General features: G+C 32.6%; 2 protein-coding genes across 2 annotated transcripts; one reads left to right on the top strand and one right to left on the bottom strand.

Annotated features, from left to right (window-relative positions):
* Positions 1–101: 101 nt before the first annotated feature.
* LOC135127998 (suppressor APC domain-containing protein 2) lies at positions 102–26,409 on the top strand. The gene is made up of 4 exons (XM_064054769.1): positions 102–808; positions 9,131–9,783; positions 25,727–25,927; positions 25,989–26,409. Exons 1-4 carry the CDS (start codon positions 511–513, stop codon positions 26,109–26,111), a joined length of 1,275 nt encoding a protein of 424 aa, XP_063910839.1. The 5' UTR covers positions 102–510; the 3' UTR covers positions 26,112–26,409.
* Positions 26,401–27,586, bottom strand: LOC135127999 (probable palmitoyltransferase ZDHHC24). The gene has a single exon (XM_064054770.1). It carries the CDS (start codon positions 27,508–27,510, stop codon positions 26,611–26,613), a length of 900 nt encoding a protein of 299 aa, XP_063910840.1. The 5' UTR covers positions 27,511–27,586; the 3' UTR covers positions 26,401–26,610.

Here is a 27,586-nt window from a genome sequence, read left to right as displayed (position 1 = left end):
GTAAGTACTTTATGCTCTCTGTGTAACGCCTACGTCTTTGTCTTACAAATCAAATCGCACGTATTTATTTTCTTTCCACAAATTCTTAGTTTTTTCGATTATCTTCCTTTTCCCCATCACCTACATCTTCACCCACTGGAAGCGATTAACCTGCGACCTACATTCCCATCCTCTTAATCACACTCATCCTAGTCAGATCCATGTCAACTCTATGTCGTACCACCGCGACATTACCCGCAATTCAAACCCAATTTTACCGCCATCGCATCCAGTACTGGACTACCACAAGGTCAGCACACTCTCTTCAACAACAGTTACCTGCGGTTACGTACCTGCTCCATCCACGTCTCGCCTCTCTTCGGTTCGGCGAGAGAGTGACCAACCTCAGGTACTATCTCTCAATCTCCGTACCAAACTGGCAGCCAGTCGAGTAGTACCGAACGGACAAACGAGCACGGTACCGTCCGTCAATTCGAAAAGCTAACAGAAAAAGTGTAAACAACACGCGACATGTCGTCACCTTTGCAGTCGTCAACCCTTGACGGCCTCCCCAAACAGTTCGTCAGCGCGATGCGGACTCTTTTTGATATCATGGACGATAAAAGGTCGGGATTGGTGAACTTCTCGGACATCGAAAACAGATGGCAAGATGACGGTTCCAAAGGCTTGCCGAAAGGAGTACTGGAAAGCCTACGCAAGGTAACGCCGCCCAACGGGATGCTGACTTTTGAGAGGTTCTGTGCTGGCTTGAAGATTTGTCTTTTGAGGAATCAAGTGGAGCGGCGAAATGACAACAATCTGAAACGAGGTAATAAATTGACGGTCGTGAGTGATGGGGGAAAATTGGGTCTTTAAACTTTAGCAACAGTGGTTTTTAAATCGTTAATAAATATTAGTTTTTGTTTTTCTGAGTTTAATGCTTAGTGGCTTTTCAAAAATTGCAATACTATTTTTTAATATTTCATTTTTTATATGTTCCTCACTGGTTTAATTCGCTAGCATCCTAACTGTCTTCTATAATCAGGTTTTTTTCAGTCTTCGCGACAAGTTCAATTTTTGCTACATAGTCCAAAATATTTTATTTTTATCTTTAACTGTCCCATGCTCATCCTTATTTGTATCACAGCCATATCTAAGTTTGCTCCTTAATTTTGATATGTCTATAAAGTCTAAAGACTTTAAATAACATAAAAAGTTTTCGCATATTTTGTCTGAATTATGTTTCGAAGATGAACTTTCAATTTTTTTTTTGACAACTCTTTCGTTTTCTTTCTTTCTCTTTAAGACATTATTATTTTAATAGTAAGTAATACAGGTTAGTGATAAATTCAATAATAAACTTCAAAACATTATAATCAAAAATAAAGACAAAGGGTTATTCTCCATTATGTTGAATAATTATATCTATAACTGTAACGACGGCATACTTCATTAACTGTCAGAGTTTCGGATATGGCGGCAATAATTTATACCAAATTTAAAACAAAAATGCCTGAAAAAAGTTTTACCAATTTTTTTTCTTACATGGGTAGTGTTTTCTCAGTACAGAAATCTATCGCTACATTTTCAATTTATAAAGTTGCCTTTCGGATCATTATTTAAAAACCCATTTAAGCCATTGGTACAACATTATATTTTTATGTTGTTATACTTTTCATAAATTTACATGATCATGATCATGTGAAATTCGTTTATTAAAATTAATTGCCGTTGCGAAGAAATTGTCATAAAATGTTTACAAGCATAACGTCGATAATTTAAAAATGTTAATAACTTGTTACGGCAATTGTGGAACAGACAAATTATTAATGTTCGACGTCTTTTATTTGCAACATTATGAACGTTATTTTTTTCCGTAGCGCAAGCCATTGTCTTGTAGGACCTAGAACAGGGAAAGTAGGTCCCTCGTTTCTGTGCATCTGTCGGCGACTTTATTAGCCAGATAATTTCCGAAACAACTGATTGTTTTACATGTATTTATTTTGAGTAAATATATCTTTATTGCTAAAATAGGTACAAACTAAGTTTTATCCAATGTTCATCCTGTCCAAAAACTTGATTACGTCACGTCAAAAGTTTGAAATTATTAAATAAATGTCACTTGCATGTTCCTTTATTTTTTAGAACTGTTTATACAGGATGCCTCGAAAAGGTTATAAATGTCGTCTGTCAATTTTGATTAGACAAAACTACCGATTGTTGTAAAATTTTGGATGTAGGTACATTAGGAATATTGTGTAGATGGTAAAACGGTAATCAAAATTTGTCTGATCATCCCCATCAGCAATGGGATGACGTCATCTCCAAAATTTACAATAGTAAATGTTCTTTAAATTTTATAAAATAACATACTCCTACACTGGTGATTTATGAATCCGCGTTGAGTTTTTACTCTAGATATCCAGATTCTTGAAAAAAAAAATCAAAATTTTTTAAGAACTTTGTGCAATTTAACTTTGAAATTACAAAGCGATTGCTCTCAAATACTGCAAACATTTTAAGGTCATCCCAGGCATGTAAATCGTGAAACAAAGTTTAGCCGTTTATCCCCTTCAAAAAAATCGATGACGTCTTTCGATTTACTACTTTGTAATTTTGACTTATTTTTTTAGTATTATATTTGATTAATGAAGATCTCATTCTACAATTTCGATTTGGTTATTCCAAAATTTTAACTTTTTATTTCTATATTCCCCCATTATGAATTTGTCCAAAGGGATTTTTTTGTAAATTCTGACATCTAGAAGTCATTTTCGATTTCATTTCATTAGAAATTCCTGTTACTTTTCCACAATCACCAAATAAAATATGGAAAATTTTAGAATGTTTGCAAAATTAGAAAGAGACCAAATATTTTTAAAATCTTAGTTCGAAACCACAAACTACACGCTATACTATTAGAATTAGCAGATCGAGACCTACATCCTAGAAATGTTTGTGAATTTTTTGTCAATTTTTCCAGAATCTCTATTTTTCAATACTCCTGTCCTATGAAATTTTAGATAATTTTTTGACGATTTTTGAAAATTACTCAAAGGTTTTTTTGTAGATTCCGATTTCTAGAAGTTATTTTCGTTTCCAGTTCTTTAAAAACTCCTACCACTTTTACAGAATCACTAAATGAAAAATGTATTTTTTTAGAATTTTTGAAATTTCGCATTTGGGACCGAGTATTTTGAAAATCTTGCTCTCAGATCTCAAGCACGCTATATATTTAGAATTACTACGTTGAGAATTCTATCCCAGAATTTTTTGTGGATTTTTAGGTAACATTTCCAAAATCTCGAGTTACCCTAATGAAATTTTCAACCACTTTTGACTATTTTCGAAAATTACCTAAAGGGATTTCTTTGTAGATTCCGAACTCTAGAAGTCGTGATTGGCTTAAGTTCTTTAGAAGTTCCTACCACTTTTCCAGAATCGCCAAATGAAATATGGACATTTTTCAAATTTTTAAAAATTCCGAATTAGAGACCGAATATTTGGAAAACCTAAAACTAACTAAAATTGTATTTACTTTTTTTCCAATTTTTATGAGTATTTCTAATGTCAACTTACTAATGTTGAAGTTTTACGTTAATTAAGTAAAAATTATGACCAGATTCCGTTTTGCTATTTCAAAATATTAATTTTTTTAGTAGAATTATATTTCCTCAGAATTTTTATAAATTACAAGTTCATTGGTCAGAACTTTTCTTTATATATTTCGTGCATCTTTTTCAATCACTATCCCGACATTTCGACCCGCTTGTGCTCTTGAAATTTGCACATTTTGTACTAAAATTTCGACTTTGTTCTCTCGAAATTTTGATTTGTTATTCTAAAATCTTCATTTTGTTAACTCAAAATTCGTAATTATTATATGAAAATTTGATTTTTCATTTCAAGACATGCATGCTTATTATTATTTTTTTTATAATTTCCGAAAAAACTGACTGGACTTAAAATGAATTAATTTTTAGTTAATGCTTTTCCACTTCTAGTTTATGAATCCTTGTTAAATTTTTACAATAATCAATGTTTAGAAAAAAAATCGAAATTGTATCACAGATATTTTTTTCCCGATACATCCCATCTAAAATGTGCAAAACATTTTGAGTCTATTCTTGTGATTTATTAATGCATTCATATTTTTTTTAATTTATAGACGTCATCAAAAAAATCGCAAAATTTTATCATTTTTCAAAAAAGCAAATTTTGTTGGATTGTACTTCAGGGGCAAGAAAAGTTCTGTCGAAATAATATATGACCAATTTTTTAATTGAAAAGCAAAACTGAGTCGGGTGCTCGGTGGCCAACTCGCAGCCCAGATTTAAAGCCTTTAGATTTCATTTTGTGGTAATACATAAAATATTTGGTGTATTTGCAACATTTGCGTGATATATAGATTTAAAAAAAAATGGATTAGGCATATTTGTGCCTCTTTTTAACACGTGATAACTCCTCCAGGGAGACAGATTGTGAACTAATAAAAAGTTTTGTGTTCAGTGTGAAGGACCCAATTGTTTGTAAAATAAAAGTGGTATGATAATAAATAAATAAAGTAAATTTATTAATGTCAAACCTTCCGTTTTTAAAAATTGTGCGTTGGAGGCAAAAACTTGGTTTAGTAAGAAAATAAAATTTGACAAAAATATGTAAAAAAATTACCAGCAGCTTTTCGATGATGCCAGTCTCTCTCGTGCCCAGATTCGACGAATTGGAGTCGTAGCTACTCAAAATTTTGCCGAATAAATTCTACCTAAAATATGCGAAATATATCAGCCGATACCTATGGTTTATCAACATTTTCGTATTTTTTAGAATTACTTACACACTGTGAATAAAAAAAATAAATTAGGATGTAAAATTTATTGATTGAGATCGACATTTTCCCGATAATTTGAGTATAGAATATTACTGCTATTATTACACTGCACCTATTCAACTTGACATATGTGTCCTTGCAAACATGTTGATCACAAAATTTTGCAATGAAAAACCCACTTGTAGCACACTTCATCTTTACTTTAACTTATAAATGTTATCATAAAAAAATAAAATTCACAAAATTATATTTTATAAATGACCTAAATTTAAGCTAATTTTTACCAAATAATTATTGGTCTAAATTTACATACGATTATAAACGTAACCCTAATAATGGGAAATAATAATCCCCCTATTACTATACTACTATATTTTTTTTTTTTTTTTTGTAAAACTATAACAGAAAATAGTTCACTTATTTATCTAAAATGGGTCTTCAGGTAATTAAATTTTCCAAGACAGTTAAGATTTTATTTATTTACAAATGAAACGTACCGATTTCAAACACAAACATAGTAAAATGAAATGATAATACACTGTTCTGTGTCCCAATAATTGAGTATTTTGGAAGAGTGACGCATTCTTTTGAATTCGCCTCTGAAATGGATGACAGACGGGAGCAGGTACAGTCCAAAAGATTTACGATTGTGAGTTTGCCTTATTAACCGTTCCATTGTCGACTTCACAATATCCTAATATTACAACAGTCATATAACCTTAGAGAATTTGGACGACTTTAATAGGATGGGTTTATTGTAAATACGAGTTGTTTTTTAAATATTTATAGTCTTACATAGTTTAAACAATGACAGCATTTAAAAAAAAATGAAAGTATCTCCAACTAAAGTTTTTATTTTATTTTATTGTAGGTATTAAAATTTTACAAAAAGTATATTTATTTTTTGTATTTTGAGGTTTTCGTTCTTCACGTTGATATTTTAAGTTTTAAAGATTTTTCTAGGGGACCTACAAAGTACAGTCTACTTACTTATAACTTATAAGAGCAAGTTAGCTTTAATAACCGCTTGTAAAATTGCATTAACATAATAAGTGCCGCCGCACAACGCCACCACCGGTTTTATGTAAAACAGAAAATAATTAATCAGCACGTGATACAAAATTTTTAGAACACACATATATTTCATGTGGGAATATTTTTTCACGGTTACTGAAATCGTATTGTAAACATTTCAGATTTAAATTATCCATTGTATTTAAGACACATTTTTTCTGTAAATAATAATTGGGACTTGAATTACTGCATTAATAAAACAGTCTATACCGGGTGTCTGAAAAATGGCGGATTAACTCTTCAGTACGTTATGTACAGGGGTTTCGGGAGTCCCAAAAAAATAATCAAAAAATTCTTTATGATGTAGATTAGGAAAAAACCGTAATTTTATAAAAGTAAAATTGGCAACACTGCACACACCTAACAACTAGTATAGTATTTGTCATTTCTATTGAAACACCACTTGTTAATCGTAAATTTGGCAACGTTCATATTCAGACAATTTTCTAACTAAAAGCCATTGCCAATCAACCGAAAGCTGTTACCAATTGCTAAATTTTAAGAAAAATCAACAGGTGGTGTTTCAATAGAAATGGCAAAGACAATAGTCATTAATCGTTGTGCATTATTATTAATAAAACAAGCTGTTATTTTTCATTAATAAATAAACCAAAAAAACATTTACAAGACATTTATAAATTATAAACAAAAACAAAAACAACAAAAGAAAAATCCATCAAAGCATAACCAACTAAACACTAGAGAAGTTCCTGCCCGGTGTATATAAGTAGGTACGCTGGTAATGTTTCCAAATTTTGATCATTTTTTGTAAAAGTTGGTCATCAGTACTTGCCAAGATAAAAACAATTTTGGCAATGACATACCCTCTAGGAAAAGAGAGGGTGGGTGGGCGGGGCTAGTAACTACCAAGGTAAGACTGATTTTGGCAAATGAGATATCCTCAAAGAAAAGAGAGGGTGGGTGGGCGGGGCTAGTACCTGCTAAGATAAGACTGATTTTGTCAAATGACATACCCTCTAAGAACATGAAGGGTAGAGAGTATATCATTTGGCAAAATTAGTCTTATCTTGGCAAGTATTGGCCCCGCCCACCCACCCCTTATTTTCTTCGAATGTATGCCATTTGGCAATATCAGTTTTAACTTAGCCTGTACTAGTACTGATTTTGGATAATGAGGTCCTTCTAAGAAAATAGAAGGCGGTTGGGCGGAATTAGTACCTGGTAAAATAAGATCGATTTTGGCAAATGACATATCCGCTAAGAAAATAGAGGGCTGGTGGGTGGGGCTAGTACCTGCCAAAATAAGACCGATTTTGGCAAATGACACACTCTCTAAGATAAGACTGACTTTAGCAAATGACGCATCCTCTAAGAAATTTAATGAAATTATTATAAGAAAAGACACTAGAGGCTCCAAAGCATTTTCGAATTCTTTCCAAGGTGGAATATCTAGAACCTCAAGATTATTTTAAATTTTCCAAAAATAGAACACCAATATCCCTTAAAATTGTTTTAAATAATTTACAAAAAAATCCATGGGTTCCCAAAATAATACACCATGGATATTCAAGAGTCTCACTAATTAAAAAAAACACTGTGGCACTCACGACTTTTTCATAAAAAAGAAAACACTAAAAGCTCAAAAGATTTTTTCAAGTACATCCTTTAAATTGATCCGAAAATAAAACACATGGGGATCTAAAATTAACTGCGAAAATTTTAAACGTAGGGTTTTTAAAACTTTGACAATTTTTGGTACGTCAAACATTTTTAACTGCTTACTCGATTTTTGCTGATTTGTACCTTCGCTTTATATCGGCCAAACATTGTTGTCAAATGGAATTTTATCAAATTAAGTATTACAAAAAGAACACAACTATATCTTTGTACATTCTAACTTAAATGGGAATTAAACATAGTCATGGGCGAGAGAAATATGAACTAAAAGTTTGATTACTAGTTATTGTGATAATGAATGCGTTGTTTAGTTGTTAAATTAATGTACCAAAAGAACGAATTTCAGAATCATTATAACTCCACCAAAATGAGAGTAAATTTTTTACTATTTTTACCAGACTTACCAGTTGATTGTTAAGGACGTAGCGAAGAGTTAATCCGCCATTTTCCAGACACCCGGTATAATTGTTAAAACCCGTCAACACAATGGTAAATTTTCTGTAATATTTTTACAAAATGAAATCTATAGTTAATCAAATCATCTTGAAAAAAAATGCTTTTCGGGTTTCTAATTTTGTATCTTGTTTTCTATTCAAACCTATATATAGTTACAAGTTCTTTACTTCGTTGAGCATACAAAATTATACACGAAAATGTAAATGCTGTTCAAGGTGTAAATTATTATTTCTTAAATTTAAATTAGTAAAACGTCCGCTTATGAAAATAAACGAGGTATACTTTGGATACATACCTGAAGAATCCCACCAAGTGAGAGAGAAAGCTTATTTTGTGTAATTACCTAATTACATGTACCTTATCTAGATAAATATGATATGATCTAGCTTAAAAAGTGACATGAATATTGCAGTTACTAAATTGACTTTTCATCAGTGAATGATTTCGTCTGAATCATTATAAATCCCATCTGCAAAATCAGGACAGCTATGTGATTTAACATTAGTCACACTCCTGCCGCTGCTTTGCAGACAATAAAATTACCGCCTTCACAGTATCTTGTACTCCCATATAAGTGTGTCATATACAATCGGTCAAGGAATATCGATCTCTTAAAATATTTACCTTTATGCACACGTCATACTACTGATAATAGTAAAAGTTTGCCTCTCTAACAGATTAGTGAAAATGTTACATACCTACCTACCATATAGGTAACTTTAATTGTTGACCATTTCACTACTTTATTATATAACTACAATTCAGAATGAAATTATTAATTATTATTAAAGATAATTTTCAGTTATTTTGTTTCTTTTTTGTGTGTCGCTGGATGTGCGATATACGTTAAATAATTGTGCGTGTTTTTTGAAGTGTCGATTATACGGTTAGAAGTCTGCCAAGCCAACATGAGAAACAATGAATTACGGGCTCATATTTCACATTTTAACCCTCTGATAAATTAATCGACAATTAAATATTTAATTAGCTATCTATAAACCGGCCTCAGACTTGTATAAACCACCCGGTATATAACTTAAATTAGTACTATTTTCATAATCACGTTTGAAACACCTCTGCCAGCTTTAATTATTTAAACATGAAGTGGTATTCATTTTACTGTTAATGGTTTAAAATTCTCTTTGTTACATTCAGGAACATCAGATCCACCCACCAACCGCCCGCCATCCGCTCCTCTTCTAGACATCGACCCACCCAAACAAAACTGGAACACAGCCGCCATAAGACCCAACAACCAACGAACCATCAGCATGCCACAACTTCTTCCCGAAAGAAAAGACGCCACCCAACCCGAAAAAACCGTACCGAACATCAACAAACCCTTGTACGGTCCTCCCAAACCCCCAAGGACCGCCATCGGCATGGACCGTGGAGGCAACATGGATAGAGCTGAAATTAGAACAGCTCTGCAAAACTGGCAGATGGGGTTGATGATGAACGACCAGGAAAACAAAACGGATAAAAGGCAGCAGCAGCCACAGTACGGAGGGTTGTTGAGGACGGGGAGGAGTCTGGGGGACGGAAAACCGGCCCAAAATGACATGAACGTGCCAGTCGCGGGGGGGATTTATCAGAAGAAACCCAACGTGAAGAGAAGAGAGCCGAGGAGGCATACGTTGCAGAATGGGATAGATTATAATATGTTGAAGAGGATGAAGCAGATTGAGCAGGAAAAGGACGTGTTGATGCAAGGGTTGAATGCGGTGGAGAAGGCCAGAGAGTGGTATTTGAAGCAAGTGGCGGCTGTGCAGGAGAAGATGAAGTATTTAGGACGTATGGGGCATGTGGTGAGTATTTTTTATGTTATAAAGTTAAAATATATCTAATATTCTTTCAAGCAACATACCATATGTTTCAATTGGTCGAAATTGCTTTAAATTTAATATTTTTTTTTGGGAAATGAATTAATTATTCGATGACATGTTTTTGCATTTTTTTTTTTAAAAAACAAATGCTGCGCTTTTTGTGAATTTTGTGCATTACTTTATCATAACCATGTATTTAATTAATTTACATACATTTGCATACGCACTAAACACATGCAAACATGATCCCAGCTTTGATGTCACCTGTTTGTCACACCTGTCTGACCAATCTCACTATCATTAAAATTTTCAAAAGAACATTCACCTTTGTAGTAACATCTGACGATATTACGTAAATAATACCTATTAAAAGAAAAATGAATTCTTTCAACTGTTTTGCGCAGGGTTATTTTGTTCAGTTCGTGTATTGTTACTGTTGCTTTTGTAGTTATAACGAATAGCATACAAAGCAAGTCCAGATTAATATATGTATACAGAGGTAAAATAACGAACGCCGAAACCTTATGAAATACTGTAAATTTTAACTTCATAGGTATGTATATTTAGTTAAAATTTGTATAGATTTAAGTAGTGTAATTAATTATTAATTAATGTTATCAACAATTCTTACACTACTTGGTCGAAGGTTATTTCCACAGAACCTCCCTCGCCTTTGAAGTACACCCTAACAAATTCCGCTTTTTCGAAAAATTATACAGTTTTACACCTCCGCAGACCGTGCGCCACGGGGACGCAAATTCCAATATAGGAAATTATATTCAACGCAGTTAACCAACTGGAAAAATGTATTATCAATTTCTCAGTGCACGCTTAACTTCGACTGCTTATATTTATAATTCCAAAAAATTTTGCTTTTAGCACGTTTCGATAACAAGCATCTGCGTTAAAGTAAAATGAAATTTGATTGATTTTCTCTTCTCAAAATGGAGGAGAGAACTTATGTATTCAATTAAGCTACAATGGGGTAAAACGGGTTGAATATTTTATTTTATTATTAGTAGGTATATATTATAGACGTGAGTGACATTACTGTATTTTTACATTCTGAGACAATGGGGTGAACCGTTCTTGATTTGAGAAAAAAAAGTTGCGGCCGCGGGCACTGAGCATTGGAACCCCGGATTTCTCACCTGGAAAACTACGCATTGTCCGTATAATGTGTCTAAAGAACAAGACGGATTAAACAATAAATAATTAGGTATAATAGTAATAAACAAAATCAAAGCAGATTCGTAAACCACTAGTACAGGAGTATATTATTTTAGACAAAGTAGATAATGTTAATTGTTGGTGGGGATGATTAGCCAAATTTTGGTTAGAGTTTAAAAGCATCTATATGATATTCCTAATATATATACATCAATCGGTCCAGTGGTTTCGGAGACACAGACGTCAGACAGGCGGAAATGGGGACCACTTTTTTCGTAGTCTAGGGGCATGAAATGTCGAGAAAACATGAAAGTAGTAAATCGTCCGATGGATTCGATTACAATACTTTCTTACCTTGGGCTCGGGAAATAAAATGTTTTTATAGGAATCTCAAATATGCAATAGTGTACGACTAAGTAAATTGTATTGATGTTTACATGTTTTCACAATTCCTTTAAAAATTAATTTTCCGTATCTGAGAGAAATGATAAAAATTCTGATAAGGAAACGCAAGTAATTATTTTTTAATAATCACAATCGTCAATCTAAAAAATTGGTCAAAAGTTATTTCGCTCTTGAACAAATCCGGCTTTTTTGAAAAATTTGTAAAATTTGATTTTGCGATTTTTGTTTCGGAATAACTAATAAATTAAGCAGAATCGTTTTTTTTCCAAAAAAACTTGATGTCTAGAGTAAATACTCATAAATTTAAAGAAGATTTATTCGGCAAAATTGTAGGATGGAGTAATCATTTTCAAGGAGGGGCATAAAAAGACAAATTTTAATTAAAATGATTCAAGATTTCACAGTATTCAGTTTTGTAATTTGAAAGTTAAATTGTAATTTTTTTTTCCAAAAATCATGTATGCCTAAGATAAAAGCTCAACACGGAGTAGGAGCTGACGTCATCATTTTTTGGGAAAGCCATAAACGAATAAATTATGATTAACAACTTATTATGCTTCTTATAATCTTACAACCATTGTAGAGTTTCAGAACGAAGAACATCGATTTTGCAATTCCAGAGCTAAATTGTGAAGTGTTGTTTTTGTTTTTTCCTAACATCTAGTATGTTATCCTATAAAATTTAAAGAACTTTTATTCGACAAAATTGTAAAATGACGTCAACTAACTAAAAGTTTTGTTTACCATGCTTACGATAACCTTAAAATGTTTGAAAAACTTCAGAGCTTTCGGTTTTGTAGTTTTTGAAGTCATATTGCAAAATATTATTAAGTATATATATATATTTTTTTGATAACCCCTAGAAGTTAAAATAAAGATATGTGTAGGCTATTAAAGTACAGGTAAAGAAGCATGCTATGCATATGTTTTAAATACGTTTTTTCATAACAAAATTTTTCTGACATCAACACTTTATCAAGGATAGGTCCTGTATACTCAAATTTTCGAGAAAACGAGGTGAACTATTCTTGATTTGATTAATAAAATAAATTGCCTCATTCACTATTTTTTTAGAGTCACCTTTGTATAACTAATTCTAAAAATATTGTACATCTTTTAGATGCTTAGAGTATGCGGTTTTACTGTTTCAAAGTTAAATTGCAAGATATTTTTACACAATTTTATTTTTTTTTCAAAAATGTTAATGTTTTTGAAAAAACTCAACACAAATTCAGTAACTGCAAGTGTGGAGTATCTTATTTTATAAAATTTAAATAAGTTTTATACTATCGTAAATTTTGAAGAGGACGTCATCAACGTTGGTTATGGTCTTACCATCTACACAATATTCCCAACATACGACTACATATAAGTATAATTCGACAACAATCGGTCCGGTAGTTTCGCCGATTGTCTGTCTAATCAAAATTGACAGACAGACAGACAGACGAAAACGAGGGAACACTTTTTTAGTACTTCAAGTGTTTTGAAACGTCGAGAAAACATGAAAGTAACCAGTCGCCCGATGGACTCGATTTCATTACTTTTAATTGGGAAGTAAAAACTCATGTCCTATCTCATAGTAACGAAAGTGTCATTAACTATAAAAGTTTATGAGATACAAATGAAACGGTTTTAGAACGCAGTTTTCACCGCTGCTTTCAATTCATGAAACTCTATAAATCTCATGGAAAACATTGTCGACTTTTTGTGTCGGGAATGAGATATGAGAGATGTGACAGAGTAGAAGATTCTTCGACACAATCTCATCTCCGACAAAAAAGTTGACAATGATTTTCCATTAAATTTATATAGTTGTATAAACTGAAAACACTGGTGAAAACCGCGTTCCAAAATTTCCATTATTAATTAACATTTTGATTTCTAAAAATATGATGTAAAAATTTCATTAAATAAAAAAAAAGGTGATAGTAAACCTTTTTTTTTATGTCCCCGCGTTATGTAGTGAAAGATGTGGACATGTTATATTTAAAACTTTGATAACATAAGTTTTTTAATTACGGACTTATTATATTCTGAAAATGTATTGATAATCCATAAACGCCAAACGTGAGGACTTCTCTTAATAAATGTTTCTAGATTTTAGTGTCCGTACATTCATTAATAAACTACTGTTCCCCGGTAGTAAAGATTAGTTACTACTAATCTTTACTAGTAAAAATTGGTCTTATGTTATTTAACAGAACTTCCCTCCCCTCTGAAGAATATTTTTGTAAAGTAATTGTGTTTAAAAATCAGGGCGGATTTATAAATCACAGTGCAAGAGTATGTGTTTTTATAAATTTTAAATAGTATTTACCAAGCAAATTGTTGACATGATGTTATAAAGTTGTTGTTAGGGATGATTTGATAAATTTAAGTAGTTATCGTTTTACCATCTGCATGACATTCCAAACATATATTTAAAATTTGACAACAATCAGTTCGGTAGTTTTGGAGATTTTGGTATACAATTTTGTTCTAAGGAAAATTAATACTTCTAGCAAGTTACTTAAATAATAATCGTAACAAACCACCTCGTAAAAATTTCTGTTTTATGTTTGAATCTCTTTTTACCTCCACAGTAATAATAGCTAGGGGAAGTATTGCAGTGGAGTTAATTTTAACAAACATTTAATTTCATGCGTTGCCTTCTTCGCATTTCATGGCTCATAGAATACAGAAATGGAAGTCTCTTTCATGTCTATCGTGCATCTGTTGGCTACTTTATTAGATTAGGTTTGAATAGTACGTACATTTCTTCACCAAAACCTGAAGTCATTCTGCATATGCGGCAAACAGTTACATTGCAATACATTTTTTGTTGTAAAGGTGTGTCGTATGAATCATGTCAACGGTAAACATCAACTAATTATTATTTCACATTTGGCAAACAAGCGGCAGAATTTGTTGTCCCAAAGCAAATCCTTTCACTTTAATACTTATTACTCTGTTGAGCCAGCGAAAAAGGGATCTTAGTACCACCAAAAATTGTGTCTACGAATTTTGTTCTGTTGACAGATACTTTTTCGAAAATATCAAAGTGTGGTTCTATAGTTTTCGCAAGACAGTAAAACTTTAACAAAAATGTATTTATTCATCCCCTCCAAACAACTGATGCCGTCATCTCAACATTTTGCTAAGTAGCGCTTCTTTACCTGTGATTAAAGCAGCCTATTTTTATTTATATTGTACGAGTTAAATTTATATAATCAAATTTTACGGTGTAACAAATGCAGTTTATGCCAAAAACTACAAAACTTCTCAAAAATTTTATTAAGACACCTAAAGAATAGAATTTCGTTTTAGCCAAGTATGAATAGTGCCGCGTTTTCAGACAATGTGAAAATTTAAACATCTGTGTTTCGAAAAAAATGAGCAGTATAAGATAAGTGTTTACAAATTACTTGTACGAAAAAAGTTATCTCCGAGTAAGATTGACTCGTCTTTTTTCTGTTCAAGTTTCACTGCAGTGACCTATATTCGTTATGTAAAACACTCAAGATACAAGTGTTCGATGTGAACTTTTCAACGCTACTAACCTAGTTCAATGCGAGATTCTCACCATTATATTAAATATGAGAATTTCCGCGTGCATCTGAATATTTGATGAGATTCTTTTCGGTTAGACGTTGCGTCATCTTAAAATCCACTATCAATCTTGGCAATTTAAATAGTTAAACTCACGCTGCTTTCGAAATTAAAATGGTTACGAAAATTGAGTATCGATCGGCAAATATAAAAGATTAATTTCATGATTTAGCAAGATGACGCATCTAAAAGTTATCCGATGGCTTATTCCATCTCAATTATTGTCAGTTAATAACGTTTTCATTAAAATCGACGATGTCATTAAACCGCGAACTTTTCGCTATGAAATTTTAATTAGAGGAAGTACACACGACGCTGTTTACTGAAATTGATGGACGAGAACGACAGGATGGTGATGGGTCGTTACGGACCAATAAATCCAATTTCTGGTTGAAAATTCAAATATTCGTAAAGCAACGTTCATTTCGGAGCCGTGGGCAATTTCTTTTTTGTAGATATAATATAGTATAACATCACTGGTGGGCGCTTGACCTCTATAGTTTTAGTTTTATTGGCAATTCATGCACCATAATACACATTGTGATGGAAATTTCTAAGCGTTGTAAACACGTAACAATAATATCTAGAACGTTGCAAAACTCCAACAGTTAAAATATTTGACCTTCCGACCAATGACATTCTTGTTCAAAGTCAACTCGTTTCACATTTGATTTTCATGCAAAATTGTATTATCTACATTTGTGTCAGTGAGCATATACAAAGTAGATATTTTTTTTACTCGCAGCTGCAAGAATAATGTGTACTACATTGGTACATGATGTCTATTATAAACCCATATTTTTAGCAGTAGGAAAATGACACTAGCTAACAACGATACGAACTTCAGCCGGTTGTTTCAGTTTTATTGCTCTAAACCAGGACACGAACACAAAAGAGTCGTTTACAATAGTACATATTTTTTTATGTTCAGCATCAATCGTCACTCGAATTTAGGTTAAATCGCGAGTGTTCTCTCTTTTCAGTGACTTTATTGTTATGAATCTCGGTCGTAGATGGATGATGTTTGTAGATTTTTATATTTTAAGTATCGCCAACTTTATTAACAGTTAGAGTCTGAAAATTATTGTCACACCAATCTGCCATTGAAAAAGTAAATTTTACAGTAGCTTCATAAAATGACATTTTTAATTACGGAGATTTTCTGCAAAAACGGATGTAACACTTTCTTACAAAAGTAGTTATAAAAGTTCGTACATCAAGTTGGCTTTAAAATTTCGTGAATTTTGCCGCCTCGTTATGATAATTCATGACTACTCGTCGCCTGTTATAAATGTCAGTCGTAACTTAAATTTTCTTAATATTTTTCGGTGTTCTTACTGTCTGATAGATATGCAACCATAATTCAGATGAAATAATAGATTTGATATTTTTTATCTCAATAAAAAGGCGAATTCTTATTAAAAATGCAGTGACAGATTTTCCAAAACTAAGTAATGTAGGTACTTTTTATTATAATCACCTTGTATAAACCTTTGCTGCAATGTAATACGTTCTTGAAACTTAACGAAGCATGGAAAATAAAGTTGAGAAATGGATACACGAAAGTGCACCCTGTATTCCTAAAATAAATCCAGAAAACCGACAGACTAAAATTTTGGACCCCTATCAAACTGCAAAATTGTTTATTATTGTTATTATTATTTTTAAACGTCTAGAAAGTTGTTGAAAAGTACAAAACTATTCACAGTGACTGACATTTAAATAATCTGGTTAAAATGAATAATGAATGATAGTTGGAAATGGAAGAAGTACGTACATGTATTAGATGATGTGACATACCTGTGACGTCATTCGGATACTGCTTCAATTCCATTTTATAGAAAAATAATTATGTCAAAAACGATGGCCAAAATTTTGATAAATGAAAAAATAAGTGAATCCATTTGGTTTTGCCATAAGGAGAAACCCAGAAATTCGGGGAATTAAACACAGCTGATACGGAGAAGACTGAACAGATTAATTCGAAATTTTAACATTTATTTCTAATTTAATAACAAATTCGGAATGTTACTTGCAGCGAAAAATTGTTCTTCTTTTTACTTCCCGAGCGTAAGCAAAGGAAGTATTGTAATCGAGTCCGTCGGCCGACTCTCTACTTTTACGTTTTCTCGATCTTTCATGACCCCTAGAAGACGAAGAAATAGGTCTCCCATTTCCGTCTGTCTGTCCGTCTGTCCGTCCGTCTGTCCGTCCGTCTGTCCGTCTGCCGTCCCGGATTTTTAGTAGACAGATAATCTCCGAAAGTACTCGACCGATTGTTGTGAAATTTTGTACTTATATTAAGAATATCATGTAGATGGTAAAACGCTAACCAAAATTTGTTTAATCATCCCCATCACTAATGCGATGACGTCACTTCAAAATTGTACATAGTAAATGGGTTTTCAATTGTATAAAATAACATAGTCCTACACATGTAGTTTACAACTCTGAATCGACTTTTCACCCGAAACGTCCAGATTTTTGGAAAAAAAATCAAAATTATAAAACAATATTTTGAAATTTAATTTTTAATCTGCTAACCAGAATGCTTTGAAATGTTGCAGATGTTTTAAGGCTATAAAGAGCATCATAAATCTTTAGTCAAAAAATATTTGCTTATCCCCTCCAAAAACTTGATGACGTCAGCTCAAAAGTTTGTGGAATAAATCATATCTAAAATGTACAAAATATGATGAGTCTGTACTTGTGATCTATCACTCCATTCATATTTTTTGGATTTGCATATACAGGGTGACTCAAAAAAAAATAATGAATGCGTAAATATATTTTATTGATTTAATCAGGAACTACAAAACCGAATGCTCTGAAATCTTGCAGATGTTTTAAGGTCATAAAGAGCATAATAAATGTTTAGTCAAAATATATTTGCTTATTCCCTCCAAAAACTTGATGACGTCAGCTCGAAAGTTTGCCGAATAAATCATATCTAAAATGTACAAAATATGATGAGCCTGTACTTGTCATTTATCACTCCATTCATATTTTTTGGATTTGCATATACAGAGTGACTCAAAAAAATTAATGAATGCGTAAATATATTTTATTGATTTAATCAGGAACTACAAAACGGAATGCTCTGACATCTTGCAGATGCTTTAAGGTTATAAAGAGCATAATAAATGTTTAGTCAAAATATATTTGCTTATCCCCTCCAAAAACTTGATGACGTCAGCTCGAAAATTTGCCGAATAAATCATATCTAAAATGTACAAAATATGATCAGTCTGTACTTGTGATCTATCACTCCATTCACATTTTTTGGATTTGCATATACAGGGTGATTCAAGAAAATAAATGAAAGCGTAAATTTATTTTACTGATTTACTCAGGAACTACAAAACCGAATGCTTCGAAATCTTGAAGATATTTTAAAATTATCATAAGCATGGTAAATTTTTGATCAAAACGTATTTGGTCGTTCCCCCTAAAAAATTTATGATGTCACCACAAAATTTTGCTGAATAAATCCTATCTAAAATGTACAAAATATGGTGAGTCTCTTCTTGTGATTTATCATTCCATTCAAATTTTTTCGATTTGCATATACAGGGTGACTCAAAAAAATTAATGAATGCGTAAATTTATTTTATTGATTTAATCAGGAACTACAAAACCGAATGCTTTGAAATCTTGCAGATGTTTTAAGGTTATAAAGAGCATAATAAATTTTTAGTCAAAATATATTTGGTTATCTTCTACAAAAAACTGATGACGTCAGCTCAAAAGTTTGCCGAATAAATCGTATCTAAAATGTACAAAATATGATGAGTCTGTACTTGTGATTTATCATTCCATTCATATTTTTGGATTTGCATATGCAGGGTGACTCAAAAAAATTAATGAAGGCGTGAATTTATTTTATCGATTTAATCAGGAATTACAAAACCGAATGCTTTGAAATCTTGGGAATATTTTAAAGTTATTATAAGCATGGTAAACTTTTGTTCAAAATGTATTTGTTCATCCATCCTAAAAAAATTGATGACGTCACCCTTAAATTTTGCTGAATAAATCCTATCTAAAATGCAAAAAATATGATGAGTTTGTACTTGTGATTTATCATTCCATTCATATTTTTTAGATTTTCTTAAGAGGTGGTTCAAAAAAATTAATGAAGTCAATTTATTTTATTGATTAAATTAAAGGCAACACTTATTATTAGTATTACACCCCAACCAACCCAATTTGGTAGACACAAAATTTGTTAAAGGAAAAACTCGGTTGAAACATAAGAGTAGCACGCTTATTTACATCGACTTTAACATTACAGACCTGCATTTGTTTTATGCGGTCACTTGGTTCCGCGAATGCGAAATAGACATGTTTATAATCAACCAATTGTGAATTTCACCGTCAAGAATTAAAATAAAACGCAATGTTTTATATAATAAGCGGAAGTCGAAGCAATAAAACCGATGGTCGTTTTGTTTACAGTTTCTCTGTTTGGCTCTCACGTATGCTGTTACGCTTGTCATCTTAAATTAAGAATGTTTATACATAAACGATTTTCAGTTGCCCCTCATATTACTACACAGCGGATTTCTGTCGGGCTACGTCACGATTATAGGGGGGGGACGTGCTGGATTCCATAAATATAATTAACGATTTATTAATCAAACGGCCATGTAAATGAGAACGGGAATTAACAGCAGAGTGCAACGAAACAACGTTATTCTAATCTCAAATAAACGAAGTGCAGTCCGCAACGGCAATGAATTCGCATCCCGTGCGAGCCGTACCGAGTTTGGCCTTGCCTAGCCCGACAGAAATCCGCTCTCTAGATATTACACACCGGCGCCGTATACGTGAGTAAATTGTTTCGTTATTTTATTGATTATAAGAAATCAATATTCAAAACGACCCAATTCATTTTCCCGAAAATTTGGGAACACAATAATTTTATTCTTAGTATTACACTACATCTATCCCAACTGATATACGTGTCCTTGCAAAAATGTTGATGACGTCATCACAATTTTTTTTTAAATTCCCACTACAAAAATGTAATGAGAAAAAAAAACATAATAGGCATGCAGTCGTCAAGTTTCCGACAGCGAGGGAAGTACTGTCTAAACTCTTTAGACCAATTTTTTAAGTCGCATTTCTGTAGACTCCATTATTCCGTTGGGAATAAATGTTCAACTAGAGGTAAAATAATTTGAGCACCTTATGGTGGGCAGTTGTCAAACACAGTCTGACCAATAACGGAAGCAATGTAAATTTTAAAGAGATGACCTTTGAAAAATTTATTATAAAACGAATTTCCCTTTTTTTATTTTGTCAAAAGGCGTGGAATTTTGAATTTTTTCTTTTCACATCTTCATCGCTAAATAAAATTTCTTAAACGTGCAGAAATTCACAACTTCCGCTTCAAAAAGAATAAAAATTTATAACTGTCTTCATCGTAAATGCAGAATGTTCGACATAAAATTCCATGGCCTTATATCTTGAGAACGTATAGAAATATTGGAACTTTGTAAACGCCATTGATTTTAGTTTGAAGAGTACACTGCAAATATGACGTTTTTAAATTGCAATGTATATTTTTTAACGGATTTTGATGCATATATATCTAGCAGACATATATTACCTTGGAAGCAGATTTCTAGACACAATTAAATCGCTATTGTTATAAATGTTAGCGTCAAAAATCTTGTACTACTATAGAAATATTGTAGCCTATCCGAAATGGTTCAATCTTTTAATTTTGAAAAATATTTATGATGAAAATTGGGACGGCAACCCAGATTATCGTCCTTATAATCAATTTTGTGGCGATACATACAAAATTTGGCGCATTTTACGTGATTTAGAAGATCAAGAAAGTATAATTAATAATATTTGTGCCTCTTTAATACGTTATTCTCTGTTGAGCGCAACAAGTCGCAAACTAGTAAGAAGTTTTCCATTCAGTATTTTATACAGTTTAAATTTTTTTATATTCATAAATTTTATATTTTTCGACTGAAAATTAAATAAACATCCAAGCGTTTTAATATCATGGTAACCATAATTGCGTAATTGCAAACTAAAACAATAGCCTATATACAGTGTACTGAATTAAACTTACCCCTTCAAATTAAAAGCAATGGCGTTTACAGAACTTCAATATCTCTTATCAGTTTTCAAGATATAAGGCTGCGTAGTTTTACCTGGGACACCTGTATATTACAGTATAATATTCTGTTAAATACGAGTTTAGGTAGCAATCTAAGGCATTTTCAACATCTGATGAAGGGCAGACACATAGACCACTGCTATTAATTTCAGTTATTGTCAAAACTTTCAGGAGATTCGTATATTACAAGATTTACAAGCTATATACAAACGTGACTTTAGCAATTCATTGTTGTAAAAATTTAAATTAACTTCATAACTTATACGTCATTATCTCTCACTTGTGTCATTCTCTTTTGACACTTTTGTCTGCGCTTTATAGAGTATTTCTGTAGTCAGATGTTCACTTTATGACTGAAAAGTACATATAATACCTGAGTCAGTGTCAGATTGTGCCGCCAGGGCACCGAGAAATTTTCCGGTGGCCCCAACAGTTCAATTTTTTTTTTTATACCATTATTTACATTTTTCACATATTCAGGATGTTACAATTACAAATGCAATAAAGATTCCTAAAAATACAACAGACGCATAAAAACGATGTATGTAAATATCAAATAAGAGCGTCTTTTTACCTTCAGAGCGTAAACCCAGTACGAATCAATAGGTCGCCCGTTTCAGTCCGTCTGTCTGTCTGTCTGTCTATCTGTGTGTCTGCGTCTGTCCGGATTTTATTAGGCAAATAATATTCGAAACTAGTGAACCAACTGTCAAATTTTATATGTGTATTACTAATATCGCGTAGATGGTAAAACGCTAGTCAAAATTTGGTTAATCATCTCTGTCACCAATTTGTTGACATCATCTAAAAATTTATAGTAGTAAATATTGTTACGAAATAAACCCATACGCCGCCCCGGTACGACGCTTATGGGCCGTCGAGAACCTTCTGGTAGGTGCGGGGGTGATGGGTGACCCATCATCGGCCGGGCGGCGCGGCGTTCGCTGACGAAAAGCCTGGAAGCGGAAGTCGCGATGGGCAACCCAGAAAAACCCCGAAGCGGCGTTCTCGATCCATCGAGAGAAACGTATAAATTTAAATAGAGGCCACCGTCGGGAACGATTATTATTCAGTCATCAAGTCGAGTTCAGCGAGTGTCGAGAAAATCCAGACAAGTTGCGCCGGAATTATTTTTGCAAATAATCGTTGTGTGAATTTACTAAGAAAATTGTTGAGTTCAACCCACGCCGATTTTTAATCACCCGTTCAACGTAACAATATTATTTAAATTTTATAAAATGATACTTCTGCACATGTGGTTTATGAACCTCTGTTGAATTTTTATTCTAGATATCCAGATTTTTGGAGAAAAAAATCAAAATTGCAACATCTTGCAATTTAACTTTGAAACTACAAAACCGAATGCTAAATCGTTATCAATTTTTTGTCGTTTATGCCCCTCTAAAACAATAATGACATTATTTTACAATTTTGCCAAACAAATGTTCTTTCATGTATATTTAGCATTATTTACCAAATATAAATTTTGGTGATTCCAAAAGCATTGTTTGTTATTTCAAATTCAATTCTCATCTGAATGACTCGGGTTTAAGGGTTGGCTTATCGGACGTTTTAGATGAAATTTCGAAACTGAAATCAGTTTGACCGACTTTTTTTTTCATCTATTTAAGCATTTTTTTTTACCTGTTTTTCATCTATTTTAAGGTACTGTATCATTTTTTTAAGCAAATAGGCCATTTTGACGTTGAAGTTTTGTTTTAATGCATTTCACCCCATTTTTAAGTTTTTTTTTTAAGTTATGGATTTCTAAAGATTTTTACCATGATTCCAGAAAATTACAATTGACATTTCAACGCCAAAACTGCCCTTTTTTCGTAAAAAAATGATAAAGAACCTTATAATAAATTAAAAAACAAAATGTGGGGTGAAATGTACTATTTTACTTACTACTAATTTCCCCCCTTTTTTTGATATTACATATACTTCATTTTATAGAATTGCATGCTCCTGCATGTGATTCATGAATCCGTGGCGAGTTTTCACTCTAGACATCCAGATTTTTGGGGAAAAAATAACATTTTACAATTTAACTTTGAAATTGTAAACCCGATTGCTCTGAAAACTAACAGCTTTTTGACATTGTATTTTACAATTTAATTTTAAGATTGCAAAAATGAATGTACTGAAATATTGCAGACGTTTTAAAATTACAAGCAAATGGTAAATCGTTAATCAAAATTTGTCCATCATCTTACATTTTTGTCGTATTTTTTCAAATTTTTTAATGTTTTTGGGAAAAAAACTGAGTATGAATTAATCAATCAGTCCTTTCTTCGGCGTTGAAAACACAAAATCAACCAAATTTAAGCATATATTGAGAAATTGAGAATGTGTACATTTTTCCCGTTAGTTATTTGCTTTAAATATATTTCATATTTAATAGTTACCACAAAACAAAACTCAGAATTTAATTTTATAGTTTTTGAAAAAGCGGAATTTGTCGGGCTATACTTTAAGGGCGAGGGAACTTCTGTTAAAACTACCTTCCACAATTTTTTACTAGCTTTGTTTTTAGTTATTTCAAAACTGAAAATAATAATATCCATACAACATCTGTATACAATACCACAGGGCCCCACTTTGTAAATTTCCCGGTGTCCTCAATCCGACACTGACCTGACTTATTTAGATAAACTTATTATGGTATTTTCTGAAGAACTAGTGTTATGTTCAACACTTAAATTCATTCAGAACGAACCCTAGGAAATCCTATTGGCACATGAAAACATTTTGATTTTTCGAGTCGAATAAGTACCTTGAAAAACGATGTCTCCATCTTGTTTCTTGCTATTTTTTATTGAAAAGTTATTAATTGGGTTAATCGAAACATTCCGCTAAAATGATACATGAAAACAAATTTATGAAAACCGCGAAAGATAAATATTTATGGTGAAATGCGTTTAAATACAAAATGGTGAAACCTCAAGGTTGGAAAAATGCCCCAAATCATGTTTTCCTAAGTTGTGTAAAGCGAAAAGCTATAGAAATAGGCCAAAAGGAACTTATTTCCCACCTGCAGACAACCTTTCCAGAGGTCAAAGCAAAGAAAAAAGAAATCGCAACTTATTACAATGGTGTAGCCGTAAATTTAAATAAAAACGAGAACCAAAGACTGTATCGGGAGTATCGCGGTTTTGGATCGATGGCTCTCATCAAGGCGATCGAGCTCTCCTTAGATTTCAGACATACGCACCCTCGATGGGCAAGGTATGTTGTATAACTATAACCGACCGCTTCATCTACTTCCGCGCGGTCTACCAGGCCGACAGGCAAGCGCATTCCACAAGGAAGTGAGTACCCCAATTCGGAACGAAATTTAGAAAGATGGCTTGGTAATAAAATCCCCCTTACTAATATTGTTGCAATTGACTGATGAGCTTCAGCTTGTTCACTTAGTAATTGTTTACTAAAAAACGGGGAGGGGAGTTTTGATGATTAAATGAATTACTGAATCTGCAATGCAAACAAATCTGCATTACTCCAGACTGTAACAATATCTTACATAACAAACAATTTACATTATGTTAAATTATGCGTTAATTCAAATTATTGATCATATTAAAAATGTGTTCACAGGTTACATCGTCGAGTCCACGATGATACATACTAATTTAACAAATTACAATTTTAAAATTCTTTTTTTGAAAATGGATCAGTCTTTAAGACAAATTTAAATGCCATAAATGAACTATGTTAAATCTTGAGTAAAGAGCTATGAAGTGTGAATATCCAATAAATTATAAATTAATAAATTTCTTGTTACGTGTTTTATATGAATATTTCCATTATTGTAGTTAAATTGTATTAGAACCATGAACAGTTAAAAATCTTAACATGAAGTGTGAAGTTACAAACAATAAAACAAAAGTAATACGTTTCACAACACGTCTGATTAAAGAATCGTTAATTAACTGGTCCTACACAAATTACACTCGCTCGTTGAGGGCACAGTGGCGTCGAATGCGATTCAGTTTAGTTCAAGCCATTGTCCTTTTGTGAAATTACAAATAAAATTAAATGTAGCCTTAATTTGCGTGGCCTATCTTACAAAATGCCAACCAAAGGGTTTCCTAACGCTCCACTCATGTATTGTCTACGTTGTTGGAATTATTTTCTTATTTTTCAAGTGCGGTTTCTCGCACCACATAATGGTCAAAATTTCGTTAAGTTTTTGTTATTCTGACTTATAGCCACTACCTGCATTTATTATAGGGATTTATCTGAAAATACTTAACTGATTACAAAAGTTTTTAACTATAGGTATAAATACGTAAGATTGAGTAATTTGTAAAACACTAAACAAAATTCGTCTGGTTATTTCCACCACATTTTTTTAGTTTAAAATTTATTCGTATTTTTAACGTTACGCATATGAGAAAAATAGTGTTATCAAATTACGACTCAGAGAAAAATGTCTAACTTATTTAAAACTTTTTTTCATATTAAACTTTTATGTAACATCCGAATTATTATTTCCAAAATAAAATTACAAACACCTTTATACAAAACAAAGTCGGTTCTGACAAAAAATTAATACCCAGAGGCTTGACTAGAAATTAAATTATTTAGAGTTTTTCACAAAAACCTACGTTCCAGGAACCTTGGTCAGAAGCCCAGCAAGAAAGGTTGGAGCTTCAGAGGGCTCGAGTTTACGAAGTGAACCGCCATCTAGCCGCCCTCACCGACAGCTGGGAACGCGGAGGGCTTCCCCTGCACATGAATTTAGCCGTTCATCATTACCCCCAGACCCAGGATTTGACCGATCGAGTCAAACAACAGAACAGACTTTTGACGGAGGTATAGTTAACTCGTCTTTCTCACAAAGGAAAAAGGACAATTACATTACTTTGTATTACAGGAAGTAAGCAAAAAGAGCGAACGGATATCTGCACTCGAGAGGGAAAAGGCAAACTTAATTCAAATCTTACAAATGAGATCTGCGTCAAATAGGAACAATGGACAGGAAGAAGCAGTTTTTTAAAAAAGAAAAATCGAGATTTACAAAAGAACACATTTTATTAACAGTCATTGAAACAAATGTGATTTTCATGTGAAAGTATAAAACGTAACGGTTACCTTCTGCATGTTATACATAGATATGTTTTCATATAACAATTTGTACCAGTAAGTGCCATTCATAAAGATTTTTTTAATAATAATTAAGCTAGAGTGGTACATTTTGTCACCAAGTTGACAGTGATTCTTGTGCTAATAATAAATTGGTGCTAGCCACTGCTTGTAGATTTTTTTACTAATAATAATAAAATACATCTTTTTTATGGATTGTTTAATTCCTGATCACAACATCTATGTATTTACACGTAATTTACTATAACTGGGAGGGTGTACATTGACATTTTGAAAATTACTTACTTTTGGTCAATTATTAGACGGCACAAGGACCCTTATTTGGCAATACCTTTAATTATCACATTATTAGTAGGACACACAATCAATACGTTATAGGTTTCTACTAAGTACTACTTAGCTTTAAGTGATTGTTTTACATCCCAATTAACTCCATCACGTGGCAATTTACTTTCAAGGAATGGCGACACCCACACAAGATACCATCTCTCCCCTAAAGCTTCAATAATATTATTCTTTCGTCCATAATCATAAGGACTCAACTTCTGTTGCCTGTCATGAGTCACAACCCCCCTCAAAATTAAATCACAATGATAATACAACAAAACACCAGTAAACACTCCTCCAATCAATACAATTAAAACTATAAACAAGTACATTTGGTGTCGCGAATAACTCACAAACAAAGACGCTAACGGAAATATTAGTTTAATAATTGATTCCCAAGAACCAAATTCAGCAAATTCAAACGCAAAAAACAAGTTATAGTATGAAGCATACACAGTCGATATGAATATGTAAAACACAAAACTTATGAAGTATCGAAGATTGTGGTGTCCCACACAGCAGCTCGTAAACATACAATGATGGTCCCTCTTCAAAATACATACGTTACACGTGGGGCAGTGCCATGACCTGGGCGGCGCAATGCACTCGCAAACTGCACAAAATCTTGAATTTGGCCCCAAAATTGTAGGTAGCAGCCTTCCATAAATGCTTGTATCACAGACGACGATTGCAACGTAATTTGAGCAGACATTGAACAGGATAAAGGTTCCAGTTACAAAGTGGAACGTGTACCCGGCGCTCCACTGGGAGTAGTAGTGAGGTAGCACCACGAACAGCTCGAAGTAGTACACAATGGGGATGATCACCAACGTGAACAGAGTTACTAAAGCGTCAGAGACGTTTCGTGGTAGTATTTTTCGTCTGAGTATCATTTTCGAGGTTTTGTGGCGAAAGTTTAGGGTTATGTTTTGAATGTCACGATTGCCACGCCCCCATGTTTGCATTTGGGTTGTCAAAAAACGCGATCTGTCAAAAAAATCAATCAAAAGAATATTTAAGAAGATATTAAACTTTTAAGCT

This window comes from Zophobas morio, unplaced genomic scaffold (assembly GCF_036711695.1).
Source record: "Zophobas morio isolate AGI-343-1 ecotype UQ-CSIRO unplaced genomic scaffold, CSIRO_AGI_Zmor_V1 ptg000012l, whole genome shotgun sequence".
NCBI classification, from domain to species: Eukaryota; Metazoa; Arthropoda; class Insecta; order Coleoptera; family Tenebrionidae; genus Zophobas; species Zophobas morio.
The sequence above is the reverse complement of the archived record's forward strand: the minus strand, read 5'-3'. Positions and strand labels throughout refer to the sequence as shown.

Excerpts from the sequence above, each read along its gene's own strand:
- LOC135127999 (XM_064054770.1), bottom strand. The coding sequence starts at position 27,510 with ATGCAAACATGGGGGCGTGGCAATCGTGACATTCAAAACATAACCCTA.
- LOC135127998 (XM_064054769.1), top strand. The coding sequence starts at position 511 with ATGTCGTCACCTTTGCAGTCGTCAACCCTTGACGGCCTCCCCAAACAG. Across the intron at positions 9,784-25,726 it reads TAGGACGTATGGGGCATGTG|GAACCTTGGTCAGAAGCCCA; the intron begins GTGAGTATTTTT and ends CCTACGTTCCAG. Across the intron at positions 25,928-25,988 it reads AGAACAGACTTTTGACGGAG|GAAGTAAGCAAAAAGAGCGA; the intron begins GTATAGTTAACT and ends TTTGTATTACAG.